Genomic DNA, 23,059 nt, shown 5'->3' with positions numbered 1-23,059 from the left:
GATGCTAAAATGACATTTGTACAAAGCTTTCAAACAATTACAATATGGCCTAGCCTTGGGCGAAGGTTTTTTATTGCCGGGTCGCTGGTTTAACAATACACCCATTTCGGATTACGACTTGATGAGGGTCTAGAGCTAAATCTGCCGACTAATGGGTGTATTGCTTGAGTTGGCTTTCTAAATTTTTATTGCGATACCGGTGAAACTATTCAGTAAATACTTAAGGTCTAATAATTCGAACTGCCGCCTCCATCTGCGTGTAAAATCACAGAGACAAATGCTGGAGCACGTGTTCGCTTTGGTCTTTCTGTGAATTCAAGTCATGTATATACCTAGGGACATATCAGGTTCTACAGAAAATAATATTGGGCGATCCAGTGACATCAAAGTCACTGGGACAAAGTAACCGGGACAGGAATATCGACCATCTCTAGTATTTCTACACCCATCAGCGGAGCGCGTTCATTGGCCGATAAATTTCTCCGATTTCGCTGCCCGGCTGTCAATCGTTGGTCGCTGTGTTTTGGTCGATCTCCCCAACTTGTCAAAAGTTATTAAAAAATAAATAAAAAGCCAGTTGAAAGAGTGTCCAGAACCGCAAAACCAGGATGTCGAGTGATTCAGTTAAAAATGTAAGTCGATTTGTGGTATTTCTCGTATTATCTTGACAGGAAATTATGCATTTGAAGCACGGCTTGTGTATTGTACGTTCAGGAATTCATTCTACTTTTCGCATATACAGTAAAGCAACTGTTACCGAAAAGGCGTTGTCGAAATCGTAGAAATACCGCCGTCGTTACTTCCGTCTAAACTATTGTAATATCAGCCCAAAAGTAATAATAAAAATGCCACAAAGATTTTAGAACTCTTTTATGAGTCATTACTGCAACTCTTTATAAAATGTAAGTTTTGTGTACCTCGAATTTATGTTGTTAAATTTATTAAATTTGACATAGTATATTATTACTAAAATAACAATTTATATGAAAATTTTATCTGACAAAGTTTTTTTTAGATGATGCATGACTATTAGTTCACACATTCAAATCATTCTCAAGCCAGATGTTACTTCGGTTGATTTGAGTCACAAAAATTATATTTAAATCCCCAGTGAATTTTTACGGGGGCACAATAAAATGTAGGAAAAGATTCCTTGGATGAAATTTTTCAGTTATAAAAATACAAAATAAACAATGAAGTTATGTATAATTTTGGGTAATTTTTTATTAAACCCACTTCGGCCGGGTAAGGTAGTTCTACCCGTTCGGTCGATTGATGCTAAAGGCCGGGAAGGGTAGTTCTACCTTTTGCGCCGGCCTCATTTCAATGGCAGAAAAGACGGAATTATTCAATGTTCTTATATGAATATTATATACCAATCTCTTCCGAACTATATGTACATAATTATCGAATCGTAATGTAAAGTCTTTTTTAAAATTTATTTTCGTGTCGTATTTCAACAAAAGGATAGTATATTATTTGTTAGTGAAATAATTCAATTCCTGGAATGATGGTTTTTATGACCATGAAACCCAATTCGAATCTCTTTCTCTGTTCCACATCCACACGACTACTATGTGCAAGCGAGTGAGAGATGTTGGGCGTATTTAAAGAAAGCAGGTATTAGCAAATACCGATAGGCGAACCGTAATAAACATATTACAAAGTTAATTGAGTTGCATTTCAAATAATATAATATACCTATTCGATTTTCGTTTAGTACTTTTATAGCTTGGGTATGCTGAGTTACTATGTAGAAATTTTTACTAAAATATTTTAATTATTTTCGAAGATATAGCGGCGATTTATTTTCTCCCGGACTTAGCATAGCGCCAGCGCAAAAAATACCTGGCCAAAATGTGTTAAGATTACTGTTTTTAATACACTAAAAAAAACAACCTTTGATACAACTAAATGACAATAAAAAACAAAGTTGTTTTATTGAAAGGATAAGTCGATTATGCCCCTTGGTTCTAGTATCACAAGCAGTTTGGACATTGTCAAAAACATTTCTGTGTTTAAATAGGTATGCTAGTATGTTTTTGGCATAGAGTTGCCGAATGTCCAAAACACAGATTCTTCTGAAGATTTCTTTCAAACTCCTATGTGGAACGAAGCTTGGGCTATTTTTGTAACATTAATAATAATAATAATGATTGGATCATTTATATAGCGCCGATTTCATGAGAAAATCACCTCATGGGCACTTAATAGCTTAATTTATGCATTTAACCAATAATAGACTTATACATATATTAACTTATTGTATTATCAGTTGGGGTAGTGCCACACATACTTGCCTGGAGCCATAGCAAAGATTAAAAAAATAATTCTGAAGGTTATTCTAAAAGTCCCGTTAAGAACGAGTACTGATTTTATTTTTAAGACACTAAATGTTCCTAACCTGAAAAAAATATATTCAAAAAATATACTGCTTCATCAATTTAAAAATATCCATATGTATGAAGAACGAATAAGCACTAGAGCCTTGAGATATTCACATGTAAAATCTTTTAGCATCCCAGTTTGTCTAACCTCCTATCGACAATTTTTTTTAAAATACAATGCTATTAAGCTATTCAATTCTCTACCTATTGACATCCGAAACGCACAAACCAAAACTTCCTTTAAAATTAAAATCATTGATTACCTCCAATAAAATTTCATAACATATTAAAAAATTGTGCTTACTGTGTATACTAAGCATTTTGGTCAAACTGAAATTTTATTAATTAATTACTTAAAATTATTCTCGCTTCGTCTTCATCTTCTACATTCATTCTTGAATTGTATAATTTAAAAATAAAATAAAATACTGATTTTATTTTATCTGGAATTTTCACAATATTGTGTAAACAAATACCGAGTTAAAAATCACTCTGTAAATTGCCATCTCAACACGGGCGTTACACTCCCAGTGAGATGAGCAATATGTCATTATTGTAATTAAATGTAATATTAAAATAAATAAAAAAAACTTCGACTTATACTAGTGGCTTATAACTAAGATTAATAGCTAGCGACTTACAACTAAGACTTGTAGCTAATGGCTTTTAACTAAAATTAACGGCTAGTGACTTGCAACTAGGACTTGTAAATAGTGACTTACACATATTTTTATGACCGAGTGGGTATACACACAATACTGCTATAATATGAACTACAACTATAGTTTAAAAGTAGAGGTTTTTGCTTGCTTGATTGTTATTTGTCTTTGGTTTCTGTATCTATCTATCTATCTAGTAGCATTGTTATTTTGATTAGTGTTAATCCCGTACTGCCCCTTTTTTGCCCTGAGGCTCCTACCCTCGATCTACCGAGGCCTCTGGATCTCCCAGCACCCCCAGTGCCATATCACCTACTTTGGAAATCACTGCTCCAAAGAATCATGTCTGTAAAAGAAAGTTTATAGTAAAATCAGGTCACGCCAAGTAAAGACACATTGAAATTTACTAGAAAACATTGAACTGTTATGTCCGACCTAGGTTATTATTATTGAAATGAGCACTATCATCATAGTTCCTGTAAGTACTCAGACCATAGACCCATTGTACTATTTCATAGGTTTCCCTTTCTGCTTTAATAAAGTTCTCCGTGGTTTTCATTGGGTGTTTGGCCATGTATCCTGGTTCCACAACACAAATACCTCCCCAGGTATCTGAGGCTTCTTTCCATCAAGGCAGGACTCGACACCGTACATGCACGAGCATTTATTCACCCTCTTCACATTTCCTACAGCTCTTGGTGGTGATGTGCATCCGGTAATATTCTCCAACCTAATATAAATTCTGGTGTCTTATCATTTGGCTTTCTTTCTACACATCCAGCCCATCGCTGTATTCGGGACCTACAGAACCTTACAATGGTCTCATGCTCTATAAAACTTTTGAGGTTATGATTAATCTTTATCCTGTAAGATCCATTTTCTTTTACGCTCAAAGACTGCCAACTTGGTTTCATCATTTTGAAAGAAAATAGATTAAAAATAAAAATAAAAAATGAGATTAAAGCAGAGAAGCACGGGAATCCATCGGATCTAAGATTGTGGGAGCAAGTATCTTTCTCTAATGGTCTTCAATGCTCGATCCTGAAGTCAGGCGGGATTCTATGATAAGAATATTTCTGGAATGGTTTATCCTTCCCCACAGTCCGGCAATCCTGGTTCTTAATAGAGCTGTAAATCCTGGAACTCGCCCTTCTGTAAACATTGAGGAGGCAATGCAGTGCCTGGAAAGTCCCAACATCAATCTGTAGGCGTTATTATATTGCACCCGAAGCCTTTCCATTGATTAAAGATCGATTTACGTACATAGTTTTTTTTACTAAGATATCATAATAATATTAAATACTCATGTGCTTATTAAAATGGTTAAAAAGGGAGTACATTGGTCAATGAGGTCTGAAAGCCTGTGACAGACCACGCTATAAGCGCGCTATATTTTCATGGTATATCGCTCGCCATACATTCCCATTGCTAGTGTATGGCGAGCGATGTGCTGAAATAGGCCAAGCCATGATGCATATAGCGTAAAGTGTCTCCTACCTTAGTCATAACATGTGATATTCTGAACAACTGTCTAAATTTTGTTTCAATTGATCGCGTATACGTCGTCTTTTAATTCTACAAGCTTTGTTATTTTGCCACTGTTCATTAATAAGCCAGTAATTTTGTATAGCAAACGATATTATTCATAAATGTATATTGACAGTTGTACTGGACACCTACGCCAGTGACATCAACTGTAAAATGCCGGTTTCCTCTCGGGGGTACCTTGGGTAAGGATTTGCAATGAAACACAACTTCGCGAATGTCATCGGACAACTGAATGGTTGGGCCAGTTGTTTGCGTATTTATTGGGTTAAAATACAGTTTCTACATGTGTTAATGTGGAGCAATTATTCTTATATATATATATGTATATATATTTATTTTTTTTAAAAGCGGAGACGGTTTATACGTAGTTCCCGTGAGCACTTAGGCCATAGGCCCATTGTGCTATCTCCCTTTTTACCTCAATCCTTTAACAACAACCCAGTCCCTTTAATAAAGTTCACCAGGGTTGTCATTGGGTATGTGGCTATGTCTTCTGGTTCTACTGTATGTCTTCCCAGGTATCTGACCTAGTTCCCACCAGGGCAGGACATTGGCACCATAGGTGAATTGGAGTCTCTTCATCCTCTTCACATTTCCTGCATCTGTTGGTGTTTTCCACTCCCAATATCTGCATGTGTCTCCTGAGATGGCAGTGTCCCGTTAATAGTCCTACCAGTTCCCTCAGTGAGTTTCTGTCCATATCGAGTAGTTTCTTGGTTCGTCTAGGGTCTGGTCCTTTTATGAGTACTTTGGATTGTCTCATTCCAGGTGCCCTCTCCCATTCTTTGCGGTGCTGGGATTTGACCCACCTATCAATATGTAATTTTGTGGGGCAAGCTGCTACTCCTACGGCCAGTTCGGATCCTACAAGTGGTGCTTTCGCCCCTTTCCTTGCTAGTTCGTCAGCCCGCTCGTTGCCCTCAATACCTTATTATAATTATTCTTATATCTAAACAGAATATTATAATGCGTTATAGCGCCGAGAATTAATTACTAAGGTCCCACAGTTTTGTCAGTAATTCATCCTTAAACTGGCGATATGACACGTGTAAGGTGATTTAAAATCTTATCAATATGACTCATCGGGCGAGATAAGCCTCAAAGGATTCGGCATCATAAAATGTGTGATATCAGAATATTCATTTTCTTAATTATTTAATAATTATTAGGTACATCCATCTGCTGTCCGGTACAACAGTTAACCGAAGCTCAGTGACAGTGAAGGCGCCGCGCTTAATTTCTCTACCGGCTGTTGGAATACTTTATAGCAATTATTGCTGTCCATGCTCGCACACACTGTCTAACTCCAACTAATAACCATATGATGGATTTCATCAATAGTGTATTGATATAGGGTTTTATCGATCGACCGTGCTGGGGCTCCTGAGGTGGCAGTGCAATAATCCTATTAGCCCTCAGAGTGTATTAATTTTCAGTGAGTAATCATGTATTTTTGTGCAGTTTTCCAGCATGGAGACGCCTGGCTACGTGGGGTTTGCCAACCTGCCTAATCAGGTGCACCGCAAGTCAGTGAAGAAGGGCTTTGAGTTCACGCTGATGGTGGTCGGGGAGAGCGGGCTGGGCAAGTCCACGCTGGTCAACTCTCTCTTCCTCACCGACCTGTATCCTGAGAGGGTTATTCCTGACGCTGTCGGTAAGATTGCCATTCATTTATGTATTTGTTGTATTTTTAAATACAATGTCTCATAAAAGCCCCCCTACCTGACCTGAGTACTATGTTTATTTGTTGTTTTACAATCCAATTATTAACCTCACTAGAACTAGGGCTGCCACCTTTAAAAAGAATAGACCCGGAGATTTTAGAAATAATTTTTTTTTAAAATAAAACTTTAAAATATAGTTTTTTTTATTAAAATAAAAGTATGAGTATGTATATAATATATATGTAATATTATTTAATTAAGGCAAAATGTCATGGTAAATTAACATTGGTAATGTTTTTTTAAAAATAAAAATGACCTAGCTAGTGCTAAGCTGACTTGGACAAGCTTGACACATAAAACTATATTTTTCATTCTGAAGGGATTGTTTAAACATCTTTTCTTGCTCAGGTTTCTTCAAAAATTCTTGGCAATTCATATTGTAATTAATCTTCACTATCAACTCTGCCTTCACCATGTCCACTGACAAGCAGTTTCGCTCGTATGTCGACAAATTTCCCATTAAAGAAAAGACGCGTTCAACAAAAGGATTGCTTATAGGGATTGAAAAATTTATCCAATTATTTTTGGCAGTTCGGTGAAGGTTGAGATGACTTTGAATAACTGAACCCATCGTAAATCAACAGGTAATGTTGAATCACTAGATTGTACGAACTGAGGAAATACTTGGTTTAATTTTCGGGTCTCGTCATAAAGTTTATCTCCGTCGACATTTTTCAAACCATGTGATTCGACAGCTTCCACAGTATCTTCGTAACTTACTGCACTTGTTAGATGGAATTTGGAAAAGATTTTGAATACAGAATCCTCAAAATCATAATATTTCTGTATGTATTGTAATTGTAATTGATCCTGATCAGAAGGCCTAAAAAATTTATGTTTCTCATTATTTTGACACCGTTAAATTCATCAAGCATTCACTCAGTCAGACAGTCACGCGCTCCGCGCTGTGATCCGCCGTGACGGTCGTCTGTCGCTTCGCTGCCACCGCCCGGTCTGACCCGGAGATATCGATGTTAAACCTGTAGCCTGGACATGCACCATTCAAACCCGTAGACTCCGGGTCAAACCCGGAGAGGTGGCAGCCCTAACTAGAACTAAGCCTGCATCAAAGTTAACAATTTTAAAAGTGAATAAAAATAACCCAAATTAAATAATGATTATAATTATCAATAATAATTAATCATCCCAAAATAAAAACACAAAAGTACTTACTTATTATACAAGGTGTAGACGCACCTGACTTACTTCAACCCCTCGAATGCCAGTGTATCCTATTTTATGTGTGAAAAAGTGCTACGCAAATTCCGCATCAAGTGTCGTAATTCCGATTTTCAAAAGTCATAGAACTGTGTTTATTTATGGAAAAGCCTCATATCATTTATTTCAACTGTGAATAACACTTATTAGCTGGATATGATTCCTGAGGTTATTTGGAGTAAAAATGTAGATGACATTTTGTCTCTGGTGAGTTAAATATTACAAAATCAGTAGGTATTGGGCGTTAGACCCGTTAGGTTGGACGGTTACCCAGAAGTTACCAGTGACGATATGTAAAAGACATTTTTTGTTTGTTTTTGAAAACAACACTAAACGTCAACGGAGACCAAAATTTAATTAATAATTTTTACTCCATGTTATGTCCAGAATCACTGGTTAAAGTAAGTCAGGTGCATCTCTTAATATTCTAAATTGGTGACAAAGGTTTTTTCCTCAGTCTCATGGAAAGCATTATTCAATCTAATATTATTTCTGTATTTGATACTTTACTAATGCCCTTTTTTGAGGCTTTTACATACAAATAGTTAAAATTATATATGAATACAGTACATATTATTTATTTATCAATTTTCGGGAAATCAAGCCAAAATAAACCAATTATGGATTTCCTCCTTGTGACTTTGTCTCTACTGAGACAGCATAATAAGGAATAAGTAAATTAAATTTGTAAGAAAGGAATATGAATTCAAAAATTTATACAAAAGAAAAGATTATATAAAACGAAAAATTTACAAAACAAAACATTTATCAATACATTTATAGCCGTGGTTGTACATATAAATCAAATCATAGTAGAAATATAAACAATAGAGACATAACATTATTAACAAACCATCAGAGAAATATTCTTTTATGGACCTCTTGTATTTGGTAAGTTCGCAACTGAAAATATCCACCTTGGATAATACGCTATTGTAATTATTGCATAGTCTGATTAGGCAAGAATTCTGCTTAGAGTTAGTTTTGCATTGATCCACCCTGAACAGGACAGAAGAGCGTGTTGAACGCGCAGGTACATTGAATTGAATCTTATTTAGCAACTCTGGGCATTGAATATTATTGTTAACTACTTTATACAGGAATAGTGCATCATATTACATATTTATTATACATAACTAAACTGTCTCAGTAACAATCTTTTGTATTTGTTAAAGTGATAAATTAAAGATGTCCACTGACTCGGTATAATTATTTCCCTCCATAAGTATTCTGGGCAATGAGGAATACATATGGTAGTTAGTACCAGAATTTATGCACTGAAATAAATCCCCACTTTTCTAGATATCTGTAACTCGGAAATGTTTATGTATTTGCAAAAAGATTTCTGAATTCTCCTATATTTACCCAAAACATTGCTGATTTATCATTTTTCCAATCACAAGTGAAACTTTGTCTACAAGCGGTTCTGAAACAATGACTTGTTTATTGGGTCAATAACAATATTGTGACACTTTCTTTGTGTTGTGATTATCTTGCTGATAATGTCACATGATTAAATGGCTTAATTGCTTTAGCATTTTTGGAAATGTAAACAATTAGTTGTACAAAGTAAACAGTTGTTTCTGAATTTGGACCTGCCGCAGGTATCATGAATGAAATTACAATTAAATTTCACTAATATTAACCCTAATCGTTTTTACTATTCACTAGCTGACGTATACCGGCGTTGCTGGGGGTTATCCTTAGGAGATAAACAAATACCATCGCAGACTTTTCTGTAGGGATTTATTAGATGTATAATTCCGTAGTACATTATTTCGTTGTATTTCATAAGGTTTAGCCAGCGTTAGCAATGTAAGCACCGTAATTTTTTTTTTAGTTTATTATAAAACGTCGACTTTTATCTACTTTCTATAAAAATTATGTACAGGGTTTTCCAATAAGAGGTGTTATTTTGAACAGCTCGCTATTTCGGTAGATGTTACTTTTGAAGCTGTCATTTTTTGACATTTGACAAGTAGAAACTACGCCATTAATAAAAATGGAACGATACACCCTTCAACAATGCATTGAAATTATTAAAATTCACTTGAATGAATCAAATGCAAATCATCTTGAGTGATGAGGCCCATTTCCACCTCGGTGGCTTCGTCAACAAGCAAAATTGTCGCATCTGGGGCTCGGAAAACCCAAGAGTTATTGTTGAAAAGCATCTCTATCCTCAACGTGCGACTGTTTGGTGCGGTTTATGGTCCGGCGGAGTCATTTGACCTTACTTTTTCGAAAATGAGGCTGGAGCAACAGTTACGGTGAATGGATCTCTATCGAGAGATGATTAATGATTTTTTATGGCCGGAATCGGATGGTATTGATCTGGACAACGTTTACTTTCAACAAGACGGCGCTACGTGCCATACAAGCAACGAAACCATTGATCTTTTACGATTGTATATCAAAATAACACCTCTTATTGGAAAACCCTGTATATAAACCTTCCGGAAGAATTTCTCTAAATGATAGTGAAAACCATATCAAAATCCGTTGGGTAGTTTAGAAGAACTTAGCACATAAACAGACAGACGCGGATAGCGACTTTATTTTATACTATTTAGAGATTAATAGTCCTTCAAAATTCTAAGATTCAATTGTAGATATTATAGTTTGCAAAAATATCGACAATGCTTTCCTGCTACATACTAAATACAGTGTTCTCCTGATTTCCATGTTTTAGTTTCTCATTTATGTTTGCCTTAAATTTTAAGGTATAATAAACATCTTAAAATTTCCCCGGTTTTTCCGAGAGCTGACGGAATTCTTTTTCCTCACAGGTTTAGGTCTGGTTAATTTTAAAGTATTTAGCAAATATAAATTGGATTGGATTAAAAAAACTGATGAAAACATACTAAACATCACAGACCAAGAAAGAGATATACATGCCATAACGCAAAATCTGGGTGTTCTAGAATAAACCAAGACATCAGTCGTAATTAAGGTAACGGTTTGGAGCGCAGTCCATTCTGGGGCTGCACTGCCCAGGGTCTGAATGTTCATTTGTAACCAAACCATCTAATATGTGCTATTCAATCGGGTTGCATAGCGGCAAAAATGAGCGAGGTGAGTAGATTTTTAACACGTTTATAAATGTGTCATTCGATTTTGAGCCAAACCTTTGTCGCCTGATGTGGGATTCTCAAGTACGTTTATTATGAAGCGAGCGAGTGACATTATAGAAAGGACCAATCATTGTTAGCAGATTTTATTTTCGAAGATTAAATAGTGATAGTACAATGCGAGTTGCTTGTAAACTCAGATTGATTTATTGACGAATCTTTGAAAGGGACTCCATTGTGCTCTGCGCAGCTTGGTTTGTTCCCCTCACCCCTATGAGCCTGTCTGTTCTTAACATTAATAATTCACTATTTTAAAAACTGTCTACGTCTTATCATAGGTTAATTTAGCAAATTGTAATGGAGATTTGTTTGTTCTGTCCGATTCCAGAAAAGACCAATCAGACGGTGAAGCTGGACGCATCCACGGTGGAGATTGAGGAGCGCGGGGTGAAGCTGCGACTGACTGTGGTGGATACCCCTGGATATGGAGACGCCATCGATAACACCGATTGCTTCCAGGTCAGTTCATTCATATTGACTGTTAAGTAATCAATATTAACTGTGAAATACTTACTCTACTTATAAATGCGGTATAAATATAACCCAGCGCTTAAGGTCGGAACAGTGAAAAACTAATAAGAATCTAATTAGCAAGATGGTTAATATTTACCTACCGTGAAATAATTAATTTATTGACTGTTAGTAAATACTAACTATTAGTTTATTTTAATTGTGAATTAGTTAGAATTAACTGTTATTTAGTTAATACTATCTATTAATTCATTTTAACTGTGAATCAGTTGATTTTAACTGTTAACGGATTAATATTAACCGTTAAATAATTAATATTAAATAGACCGGTCGGTGACTGAGTTGACATCGCGTTTTTCGGAGCATGGGGGCCGAAGGCTTGGAATAAACTTCCTCAGGAACTAAAATCCATAACACGTCCAACAGAATCCATGTCTAAACTAAAAACTTATTTTTAAGCTGTCATACCCTTAAATTAAAAATACCATTCTTGAGAGAAAGTCCAATTATATCCAATTATGTCCAAAACCTATATCTAAATTTCGCTAATAAACAATTAGTTAATATTAATTAAGTGTTAATCTCAAGTGACCTACCGGGTAAGTATTGTGCTGTATATTATTTCCATATATAGTTAGTAATAACATAGATTGTAGATCATTGTAGAAATGTATTATATATTTGTACAGTGCCCTTGAGGTGATTTTGCACAAAAACAGCGCTATATAAATCATCCAAATATTATTATTATTATTGGGACCCACCTAGGCGTCGTGTGGTCAATTCCTCTGCTAAGGCCTCCATCACAACACAAGCAACATTTTCCGCTTACTGTGGTGGTTTTAGGATATTTTAAAATATTTTCGGGTTCTTCGTTACTTGGGAATGTTTGTCTTTCTTTTTAAAAAATAAAAAAAATTATTGTTAAAATTAACTGCTACATATTCAGTCAATACTAACTATGATTTAATTGCTTTTAAATGTTAATCAGTTAATTATAACTGTAAATTATTTATCTTTACTATAATAAGTAAGAAGTTTGACACATGCTTAATGCAAGAGATATAATCTGTAATCGTGTCTAATCTGGCTGTGATTCCTGTAATATATCCCCATCTCTAAATAGTATAAAACAAAATCGCTATCCGCGTCTGTCTGTTTGTGCGCTTATTTCTTCTAAACTACGCAACGGATTTTGATAGGGTTTTCACTATCATTTAGAGAAATTCTTCCGGAAGGTTAACATATATATATAAAACATGCATATTGTATTTATAGAGCGTAGAGAAATGTCGAGCAACACCGGATACACGTTAGTTAGTATATCACGAAACGGATTAATTACATAATAAAATTTTGGCAACTTTGATATGCAAGCAAATCACTTCAACTCCTAATGCTATAATATGTATCTTATTTTGGCATTCAGCCCATAATTGTATTTCTTTTCTTCTGTTGGAAGCATTCATTGACCTAGATATTCAGTACGGCAGTACAGAGAATAAGATCTACCTTTAAATAGGTAAAGTACAGTAGGTTATGTCCGTGGCATTTCACATCTATTGTTGTGAAGTTTCTTGGATAAGGCAACATTTACCGTTTTGATGCCATAACAATTTTTAGACAAGAAGAATTGTGGAAAAGGTCAAACTACCAATAAAGATATTAATAATAATAATAATAATAATAATAATTGGATAATTTGTAGAGCGCCGTTTTTGTGAAAAATCACCTCAAGGGCGCTGTACAATTTATTTCCTAGGATCTACATTTGTTATTTAGAAATGATACCAAAACATACTTACCTGGCAAGTCACTTCCAACAAACACACTTATATTAAAAAGTTTATGCTTATAAAAGATAGAACTGCACGCAGAGGACACTATATCAAAAAACACTGGTCGTCGCATGATCTTAAGTCTGCTATAGTTTTTATTTTAATTTAAATGTATTTTAACTGTCTTAAAAGCCTACAAATTGTTAGTTGTTATCATTTTTATTTATTTATTTTTAATTATTATTTTTATTTATTTTATTTTATTTTTAGTATTTTTTACATTTTGTTAATTTAAATTTAAATTGCCGTCAACTGTGAAAGTGGAGGTTTCTGAAATTATGGATACGACTGTCTGAAAAGGTGCGTTTTAAGTTTAGACCTAAATTCTGTCGAGTCTGCGATCATTCTCAAATCATGTGGCAGTCCATTCCAGGCTTTAGGTCCTGACACGGCAAAAGCACGCTCACCGAACTTAGTATCTGGTGTGCGCTTTGGTTCCTTCAACCTTCCGATAGCTGATGACGTTGCTGACCTAAGGGTTGACTGTCGGGAGTTGGAATCTTCTGGAATACACAATTCTGATAAATAAGCCGGAGCCATTCCGTTAAGTGACTTAAATACCATCCAGCATACCTTGAACTGGATTCTTTCAGGACATTTGAGCCAGTGCAGATTTTTGAGATGCTCTGAAATGTGGGAGTATTTAGATACTCCGGTGATAAGCCTTGCCGCGGCGTTGAAAACGGATTGTAATTTGTTGATTTGACATTTAGGGAGACTTGCATATATTCCGTTGCAATAATCTAGACGTGAAACAACATAGGAATTGACTAGCAATTTAGTCGCCTCTGTTGGCAGGTTTCTCCGCACTGCTTTAATTTGCCTTAATTGAAAGAACCCCGTGCTTACAGTTCTGTTCACCTGAGTTTTAAGGGAAAAATTAGCATCCAGATTGACACCCAGTAATTTGATGCACGTTTTTGGAGTGATGTCACTTCCAGAAATGGTTATTGGGGAGTTTTCAATGTTATGCTGACGTCTGCTTGTAGCAGTCCACAGAAACGTGTCGGTGTAAGTCCTCTACTGCGGAAGAATTATTAGATTTGTCAATATGCTCAAGGGGGACCTTCTAATTTTTTTACTATCATTGCGTCTATGCAAAATTAGACCGCACAAGAGTCCTAACTGCTCCCAACCTGAGCCAGTGAGACTATGGCATCCCCAATTTGGGTATGTTATGAGGCTGAAAGTAGTAGGGAGGGGAAGTGGATGCTGGAGAAGTACGTAACTATTCAGATCTGGTCACAAAACAAGGCTAAAGTCATTTCTCAATTCTGAATGGTGGTCTTACACGAGGGTTGGTATTGAAAGTATCTTCCACCCTGGAATGTGTTGCAAATATACTCTATATTTTATTTTAAATAAATATTATACTTAAATTAATTTAAACATCGCCTGGAATTGAACCCATGACCTCCGGATTGCTGGTCGAGGGTCTTACTCCTCGACCACCATTTTGGGGTCTTGTCTTATTTTAGACATTTAAATATTATATTTTGAAGCTCCGTAGCTCTTGGTAGAAATAGTGTTGCCATCTGCGAATAGTTGGGTTGGTCTAGAAATTCCAGATAGAAAAAAAACTTCAAATTTCAAGATGCTAGAACTCACCCTAAACATGATTTTTTTTTTGCAATGGACAAATCTTTAAATTGTTTTAACTTTTGGCAATGGTATAATATTCAGAATGATTTTCCGTCCTGTGATTCCGCCCTCCTCTACAATCTAGTCGCTTCAAGACACCGGTTCATTCCTTTCTTTCCTCAAAAAAACCCTCCAGGCTGCATCCCCAAAAATGAAATAGGCCCTGTGGGAAATTATTTCTCTCGTGGCCTCAGGATCTCTTACCTCATCTTACTTACATCCAAAACCAATACAGTATCAAACAAACAAAAAAAATATTGTATCATATTGTGAACCGTCTATTATAATGTTTATTTTTATCCTTCCAGTCCATAATTCAATACATTGACGACCAGTTTGAGCGCTTCCTACGGGACGAGAGCGGGCTGAACCGACGTAACATTGTGGACAACCGTATCCACTGCTGTTTTTACTTCATCTCCCCCTTCGGGCACGGGTAAGTCAACAACTTGCTTCATTCACATTCATGCATCGTCCCATATACACTCTTCTATTATTTAGACTCCTGACATGACCCATCCCAAGTATTTGCTTCACAAAACGCTAAAGTGATGCCACTGCCATACAAATCTCTCTTGACATACTCTCCTTGATTCATTTACAGTCATACATAGTCTTATTCATGGCTTGACCTGACACGAGAATTGATTCACCCGGTCGTTTATGCCATGTCTTCCTCGGGCATCCCCGAGTTCTTCTACCATTCTTCACTTTATTCTTCTTATTCCTTCATTCCATTCGGATGGAGCCAAAACTATGCAACACTCTCTTCTAGTGTTGGGTAAGACACGATTTCAGAATGAGTTTGTATGAGGTACTCAAATACTGAAATGAGAAGTTATGGTGTCCCACCTCGAATTAGGTGAGGTGTGAGGTAACATGAATGAATGATTGCATGTCTGTATTTTAACAAACCCATCAATAAAACATAGATTTTTTTACTTCAAATCAGTTTTAAAACAAAACTGGCTTGTTGTGTTACAACAATTGAGCCCCTATGTGGAAAAACAGCGTCATCGAGATAAGTCTACGTTCGCCACAAAATCGTTTTAAAATCTCAACCACAGATGGCAGTACAAGGCCTGTAGTGACGGCCGATAGCGCATTCTTTTTCAGTACAACGGTAAAGTCGAGACAAGTCATTAATTGCTCGATAGACAGATGCAAAACAAATGATTTAACTTTCTTATTTAAAATACTAAACTCTAAATTAAACTGTTCTGAACTACTGCAACTTAAAAAACTATAAACTCAAACCTACCCACAAGAACAACAAGACACAATGCTCTATTCCACTGCAGTGGAATGGTTGAAAGTCCGGCTATGATTGGATACACATCAGTACGGTACACAGTAAGGTTTTTTTATGGCTAACTGTCATTCAATCACGGTTTCGTTATGGCACAGGCGCGGGCGGCGCGAGTCTACTCAAAGCCACACTGCGCAGATCCAAACCGGTAGAATTTGAATCTTAGCCTCCTTATTGGTTGGAGCGGAACAAGCGTCAAAACAATTCATCGTCACGAAACAGTCACTGTAGATTTGGAGAGACGGTTGAGGGAGATAATTTTACCTCTCCAACAGGACTCTCACCTTGCACCGCAGAAGGAGGGATGAATTCAAACGTTTGTCACTCCTGGACACACTGACCACCATATTCCTACTTCACCCCTCATTCCTTTTTCTTTCCCAGATCTTTCTCTCCTTCCTTTCCTTAAAAAAACCCTCCATACAACATACCCAAAAATGACAAGAATCCTTGCGTCAAATCCAACCTCTATAAAACATTTAGTTATCTGACTGGAAATGTTGATTGCAGGTTAAAACCATTGGACATAGAATTCATGAAGCAACTTCACAACAAGGTAAATATTGTACCCGTGATCGCCAAGGCTGATGTCCTCACCAAGAAGGAAATTCAACGGCTGAAGGACAGGGTAAGTCACTATATAAACGGTTTTACATCAAATTAAGGTATTTGTTTGAGCACTCAATTCTTCAATGATGCTTCGACTAGTCCAAGAAAACGTCATCAATATATTTTTTTAGTTTAATATTCTCGATTAGCTACTGATGAAATAATCTATTTCAATAAACAAAATACTTGAAAATCATTGCTTTTTTAATGTTGATACTATTTTCATATTCTCAAGCAAATGCATGTAAAAATGATGTGTTTTTGCAGGTGATGAGTGAAATCGAAGCCAACGGAATCAAGATCTACCCGCTGCCAGACTGTGATAGTGACGAGGATGAAGAATACAAAGAACAGGTATAAATAATACTTTGTTCATTTGTTTTAAAGAAAGATAACTTTCCCGGATTACGAAAAACCTGACAATATTTGAAACTCATACTAGTCCTGGGTTGATGGCGATCCACTGGTGAAATGATCGAGTCGAAGGTACGCCATCTGTGATCGGCTAAGATTACTGAAGGCGGTCGATGACAATCTTCTTCTCTCTCAGTAGGTTGAAGTGGGGGATTAATTTCACGCAAGGAGATTCCTAGTGTTCTTGATAAAAGTCATTGTGATCGCAATAGGCGATTAATTGTGAACTTTGAAGTTGACACAACTATGGTTGGAGATGGTGAACATAGAGTAAGGAAGGAATCCGACTTACCCCTTTGATGTTCTTCAAAGATGTTGATAGTTGGTTTCACTCACAGGAGATATAATTTATTTTATGCACAAGCTTCCATAACATCCAGGTTGGATACGAAAGACACTGAGGGAACCGAATATATTCACTGCACAGGCTTTCTACCCTGAGTTGATATCAATAACAGCACTGAACACAAATAGATGTTTAACAACCAGGCTCCATCAATAAACTGGTTTGACAGTCACTTTTATTGTTGTAAAATGTCACACAAAAACGTGGGTATAGTCAGATAATGACAGGTAGGTAAAATAGGATGGGAAAAATTGCAAGCACAATGTTAATGGAAGATTAATAGTTGCGTCAACAGTCATGTTTGCTCTCAACTTATATAACGTGGTGTGTATGTTGTTGTTTAGGTGCGACAGTTGAAGGAGGCTGTACCGTTTGCCGTGTGCGGCGCAACCGCCATGCTGGAGGTGAAGGGTCGCCGCGTGCGGGGCCGCCTGTACCCGTGGGGTGTGGTGGAGGTGGAGAACCCCGAACACTGCGACTTCATCAAGCTCAGGACCATGCTCATGTCAGTATCATTCTAGCCGTTCATGCTCTTCTTCTTTCCCACTGGAGTCAGTAGCACTACGATAGAAAATCTGGCTAACTATATTTTGCCTTTGTTAGGTCTTAACTTCGGTATAATTCTCCCGTCTGGAACCCACATTAAATTATTCATGTACATTGAAAGAGTACAAAATAGATTCTTACGTTTTCTAAGTTTTACAACTCTTCTTAATGATATGAATATGCTTTAATTGTCAGACAGAAGGATTATAACTAAATTGGTGTTTTTGTATATAATTCTATATTATGTATTTGATACTTCAGAATTGCTTGCATTGAAAAGCTTTTAGATTCCACTACGTAATATTAGAAGCCGGGATTTATTTCAGTGCAGAAATTCCGGGACTAACTACCATATGTATTCCTCATTGTCCAGAATACTATTGGAGGGAAATAATTATGCCGAGTCAGTGGACACATCTTCAATTTATCACCAAACAAATACAGTAGAACCCCGTTAATTCGAACCCCGATAATTCGAAAAAACGCGTAATTCGAAATTTTCGCCAAAAAAATTTCCGCAGAAAATTTTTTTTATACAATTTTTTTTTTAATTCGTTAATTCGTAATTCGAAATTTATTTTTGTCCCCGCACGAAAATTTGTACGTGTAATTCGAAAAAATTTGATTTTTGCGAAAATAAATCATAATATTTCGTAAATCTGAATCTAAAAGTCAGCCGTGGCGGTAAAACGCCGAAAAATGTATTTTTACGTGGTTAAACATCGTCCTAATTAGTATTATTATTTTGTAAATCTGAATCGATTTACACTGGAATGTCGTACTTTTTCAAATTTATTTAGAATATCCGAGTTTGAAGGGCCGAGAAAATACGTTTAACGCGGATATATGTCGTAGTTTTACGAGTTTACACCAAATATCTAAATTTAAAGATCGGCCGCGACGAAACTCGGCCGCGAAATTTCGATTTACGCGTAAATGTATCGTATATTTACGAATTTATTTCGAATATTTGAATTTAAATAGCCCGCTGCGACGGAAATCGGCTGCGAAATCTCGATTTACGCGTAAATATATGGTATTTTTACGAATTTATTTCGAATATCTGAATTTTAAAGGGCCCGCCGCGACGGAAATCGGACGCGAAATTTCAATTTACGCGGAAATATATCGTATTTTTATTAACTTTACTTCGAATATCCGAGTTAAAAAATACGGCGCGGCGGAAATCGGTCGAAAAATTTCAATTCACACCGAAATATGACATATTTTTACGAATTTACTTCAAATATCTGAACTTAAAAGGCCGGCCGCGACGAAAAACTGCCGATAAAATTCGATTTACGCGGAAATATATCATATTTTTACGAATTTACATCAAATATCTGAATTTAAAGGGTCGGCCGCGACGGAAATCGGCCGCGCATTCTCGATTTACACGGAAATATATCGTATTTATGCGAATTTATTTTAAATAACTGAATTTAAAGAGCCGGCCGCGACGGAATACTGCCGTGAATTCTCGTTTTACGCGGAAATATATCATATTTTTACGAATTTTAATTCAGATATTTGAAATAAAGGGCCGGCCGCGACCGAAAATTACCGCGAAATCTCGATTTACGCGGAAATATATCCTATTTTTACGAATATCTCAATTTAAAGGGTAGGCCGCGACCGAAATCGGCAGCGAAATCTCGATTTACGCGTAAATATATAGCGTTTTTACGAATTTATTGCGAATAACTGAATTTAAAGGGCCTGCCGCTACGGTAATCGGCCGCGAAAATAAAGAAATAATTGGTATTAATACGAATTTACAGCTAAAATACCATCCGGATTTGAAGAGGCGGCCGAGATCGATTTTCGGCATATTTTTTTTTTCATAAAATTTCGAATTACGTGGGAATTTGTTAATTCGAAATTTGATTTTTGATGTCCCTTGGATTCCGAATTAACGAGGTTCTACTGTAAAAAATATTGTTTCATGGGCAGTTCAGTTATACACGGTGTCCGGAAACTCGTAGTACAAGCGGGAAACTGGAGAATCTACACCACATGGGGAACCCAAAAAAACATAAAGTTTTTTGATTTGAGCATTTTCAAAAAAAAAAAAAAACCAAAAAAATACATTTTTCGGCTATTTTAGGGTTAAAGTTTTTTCTGGTGTTTAGGGTTGAATAACAGATGTTTTAACCCTGCAGAGCAGAAATATTTTATGATTACACAGGGTTAAATGAAGGGTGATTTCAAAATAATGCTTCAAATCCGAGTTTCTTCATTTGTTTTACTTTCAAATAGTTTTAATTAGTTGGGTACTTTGATCTTCAGTAATAATTTATAAGAATTTGATTAAAAAAAAAAAAAAAAAAAAAAAAAAAATCAACTTCAAACTCGATTTACTCGATAACGAAAGCTCAAATAAAAAAAAAATATACTACAAAATCGACTCCAAATGTGATGTAGATTCACCAGTTTCCCGCTTGTACTACGAGTTTCCGGACACCGTGTATAATACTGTATAATTATTACATGATATCCACGAATGGGGATGGCCGCTGATCTTTCACATATGCGACGATTGCGTAGATCAGGTAATGATAAACACGCAGTTTCAACTGGTGAAGTGTTGCACTGAATTTGTTCCTTTCCTATAACCATTACTTCAGTTTTTCTTAACTGACTTCTGACAAGTTATAGTTGCATTTTCATGCAATACTGATGGATGTTTATGTGAATTTGCAGTACGCACATGCAGGACCTGCAAGAGGTCACCCAGGAGGTCCACTACGAGAATTACAGGTCAGAGAGGCTGGCCAAGGGAACCCCCATGCCCAAGAGAAATGCGTAAGTCATTATTTTTATTATTAAAAGCGGGATAAGTTTTTTTGCGTGAAACGGCACAAGTATCAGGGTATGTTCTAAGGCTGAAGGAAATAGATGGGGGAGAGGAAGGTGATCTGGTCACCAAACACGGCCAAAGCCATTTCAGCAATGTTTCGATTCTGAATGGTGGTATTCACCAGGGTGATACTGAGAATATCTTCCATGCTGGAACGTGTCGCAAATATATAATATATTATTTTAAATGAGTAATTTGTGAAATAACACAAATTACAGGGTTAATTCTATTCTTCAAAGGACTTAACAAACAATGCTTCTTAACCCTAGATAACTAAACTGTTTTCATTGTTTCATTGTAACTACACTTTCGTCGAGTGGACTACGCAATAAAACACTAGAAATAAATCAAAAAATTTAATTAAGATAGGAACTTGTTACATGGCACAAAAGTAAGGTTTATAATAAACAAATTAAGTACAAATTAATATCAAAATATCAGTCTACACAGTGACCACACATGTCAACATTATGTGGACTACAAATAGCCTTTCTACATCTGGTGCAACGGTGTTTGGTCATTCTCCGGGCCTTGGATGGACACAGGTAGCAAATTTTACGCACGTTTGACGTAGATGGAACCAGAGCTTCTATTGTAGAAGATTCGCCAACATTAACAATAAATATATGAATGTATGACGTACGTACCTTAAAAATAAAAATTGTTTGTTATAACTAAAGTTTCGTCCAGCGGACGACGAGATGGTTATAGGGTACGTCCTAGTATGCGTGTGGCCACACTCGCGTCACATGCTGCACTGTTTACTCAAATTAGGAAGGTAATGAAAGAGACAAGGTCGGGGAGCGGGGGGAAGTAGGTGATTTCGAATTTCGCCGAGTAGCGCGTCGTCGCCTCGACGAGCGATTAGTTATCTAGGGTTAAGTGGACTGTAATGAAGTATGGCATATTCCTCTATATATTAATAATTTTTCTCAAACTATCGACATGAAATTTTGCATGGATGCCCAATTAAAAAGATCTGGTGTTTTCCAGTTCCATCGACAGTGTGGACAGCGACAAGGCCCTGCAGGAGAAGGAAGCGGAGCTGCGGCGCATGCAGGAGATGCTGGACCAGATGCAGCGACAAATCACCCTGCAGAAGCAGCAGGGCGGACAGGCGTAGTACAGCACCAGCCCCGCAGCGGTGTCAACACTTCACGCTGGTCTGACGCCAATAGTCAAGGTTTGAATCACCCATAGCATTGTTCTGGTTTCAGCGCTGTTCAATCGAGGACATTGGATTATATTATGCTCTTAAAAGCCCAAAATATATAAATATAATATGCAGAAAAATGGTTAAAATAATTTAAAATACACTTGTACATTATGTATACACTTAATTCTGTTTTAACATTTTAATATTTTCCACTTATAATGATGGTATCTAGTAGGAGGAGTTCATATATATATTTTTAGGTTATTCATAATCTAATAATGAATATTTGTTTCTTTTTCAAATATTTATTTTTTGTGATCGAAAATGAAATATTAGTAACTTATAAAAAGGACCGTAATAAGCAAATGCATAATATGATCCAATGTCAGATTGTGAGCATCAGGTCTATAGTTTTGGCAGTAATAAAATATTCAGTAGAAATAAGCCGGGTTTATAATTAATTAAAAAAGATATGACGAAAATATCTCATTCGAAATTAAATTCTGGTTAAATAAGGAGTGCTATAAGGATTATTAAAATTTGCCTATTTAGTAGAGATTGCGCCTTTTTATACGGTTATTTGTCATAGATAATAGAAACAAGGGGAAATACGGCATTGAAGCGCACCGACTGTCGCCAAGGTACTATTAAAGCAACTATGCCATGAAAGTTATGTCTCTGGTAGAAACAAATGCGGGGCACTATCGTGCATAGATGCGATTTGCAGTAGTATAGGTGGAAGATGTTGATGATTCTTTTGCGTGTGCAGTTTCATAATAAGTACATGTCCCATCTCCCTTGTTACTATTATAAATGGTTTTTGTGTAGATGTCGGACATTAAAACGTAGTTTGGCCGATGACTTTTGATCCCATATTGGGCTTTTAAAATAAACTGTTGTAGGAAAAATAAACATAAGATTCGTGTAATAAACTTTTATGATTTATCCAAATTTTCCACATTTTTTAGTTTCTTGTCCTTCGAGTGTTCGAATGCCACATTAAACACTGACTTTTTAATGTTATTACCGGACAAGAGTCCCAACTGCTCCCAACTATCTGGAGCCGGTGGGACTAATTTGGGTCTGAACATGAAACTAATAAAGCTGGTTTTCAAACCAAAATATTCCTCTTTTTAAATTTATTGTCAAAAGTATGGATTCCAAAATCTTCTTACAAATATAAAACAAATGTATCGCATTCA

At 36.2% G+C, this 23,059-nt stretch overlaps 1 protein-coding gene across 2 annotated transcripts; it reads left to right on the top strand.

Annotated features, from left to right (window-relative positions):
• The first annotated feature begins 497 nt into the window (after positions 1 to 497).
• Septin1 (Septin 1) lies at positions 498 to 22,010 on the top strand. Of its 2 annotated transcripts, none has more exons than XM_089645625.1 (9): positions 498 to 632; positions 6,056 to 6,248; positions 10,996 to 11,126; positions 14,926 to 15,053; positions 16,437 to 16,554; positions 16,803 to 16,889; positions 17,640 to 17,800; positions 20,545 to 20,646; positions 21,707 to 22,010. In XM_089645625.1, exons 1-9 carry the CDS (start codon positions 609 to 611, stop codon positions 21,822 to 21,824), a joined length of 1,062 nt encoding a protein of 353 aa, XP_089501751.1. In that variant the 5' UTR covers positions 498 to 608; the 3' UTR covers positions 21,825 to 22,010. The 2 variants fall into 2 exon arrangements, with proteins under 2 accessions (XP_089501751.1, XP_089501750.1); XM_089645624.1 differs by having other exon boundaries at positions 21,695 to 22,010.
• Positions 22,011 to 23,059: the final 1,049 nt, after the last annotated feature.

This window comes from Hesperophylax consimilis, chromosome 22 (genome assembly GCF_061612785.1).
Source record: "Hesperophylax consimilis isolate HC1 chromosome 22, BYU_Hcon_1.0, whole genome shotgun sequence".
Lineage (NCBI taxonomy): Eukaryota > Metazoa > Arthropoda > Insecta > Trichoptera > Limnephilidae > Hesperophylax > Hesperophylax consimilis.
This window is presented reverse-complemented; position numbering and strand designations above follow the sequence as displayed.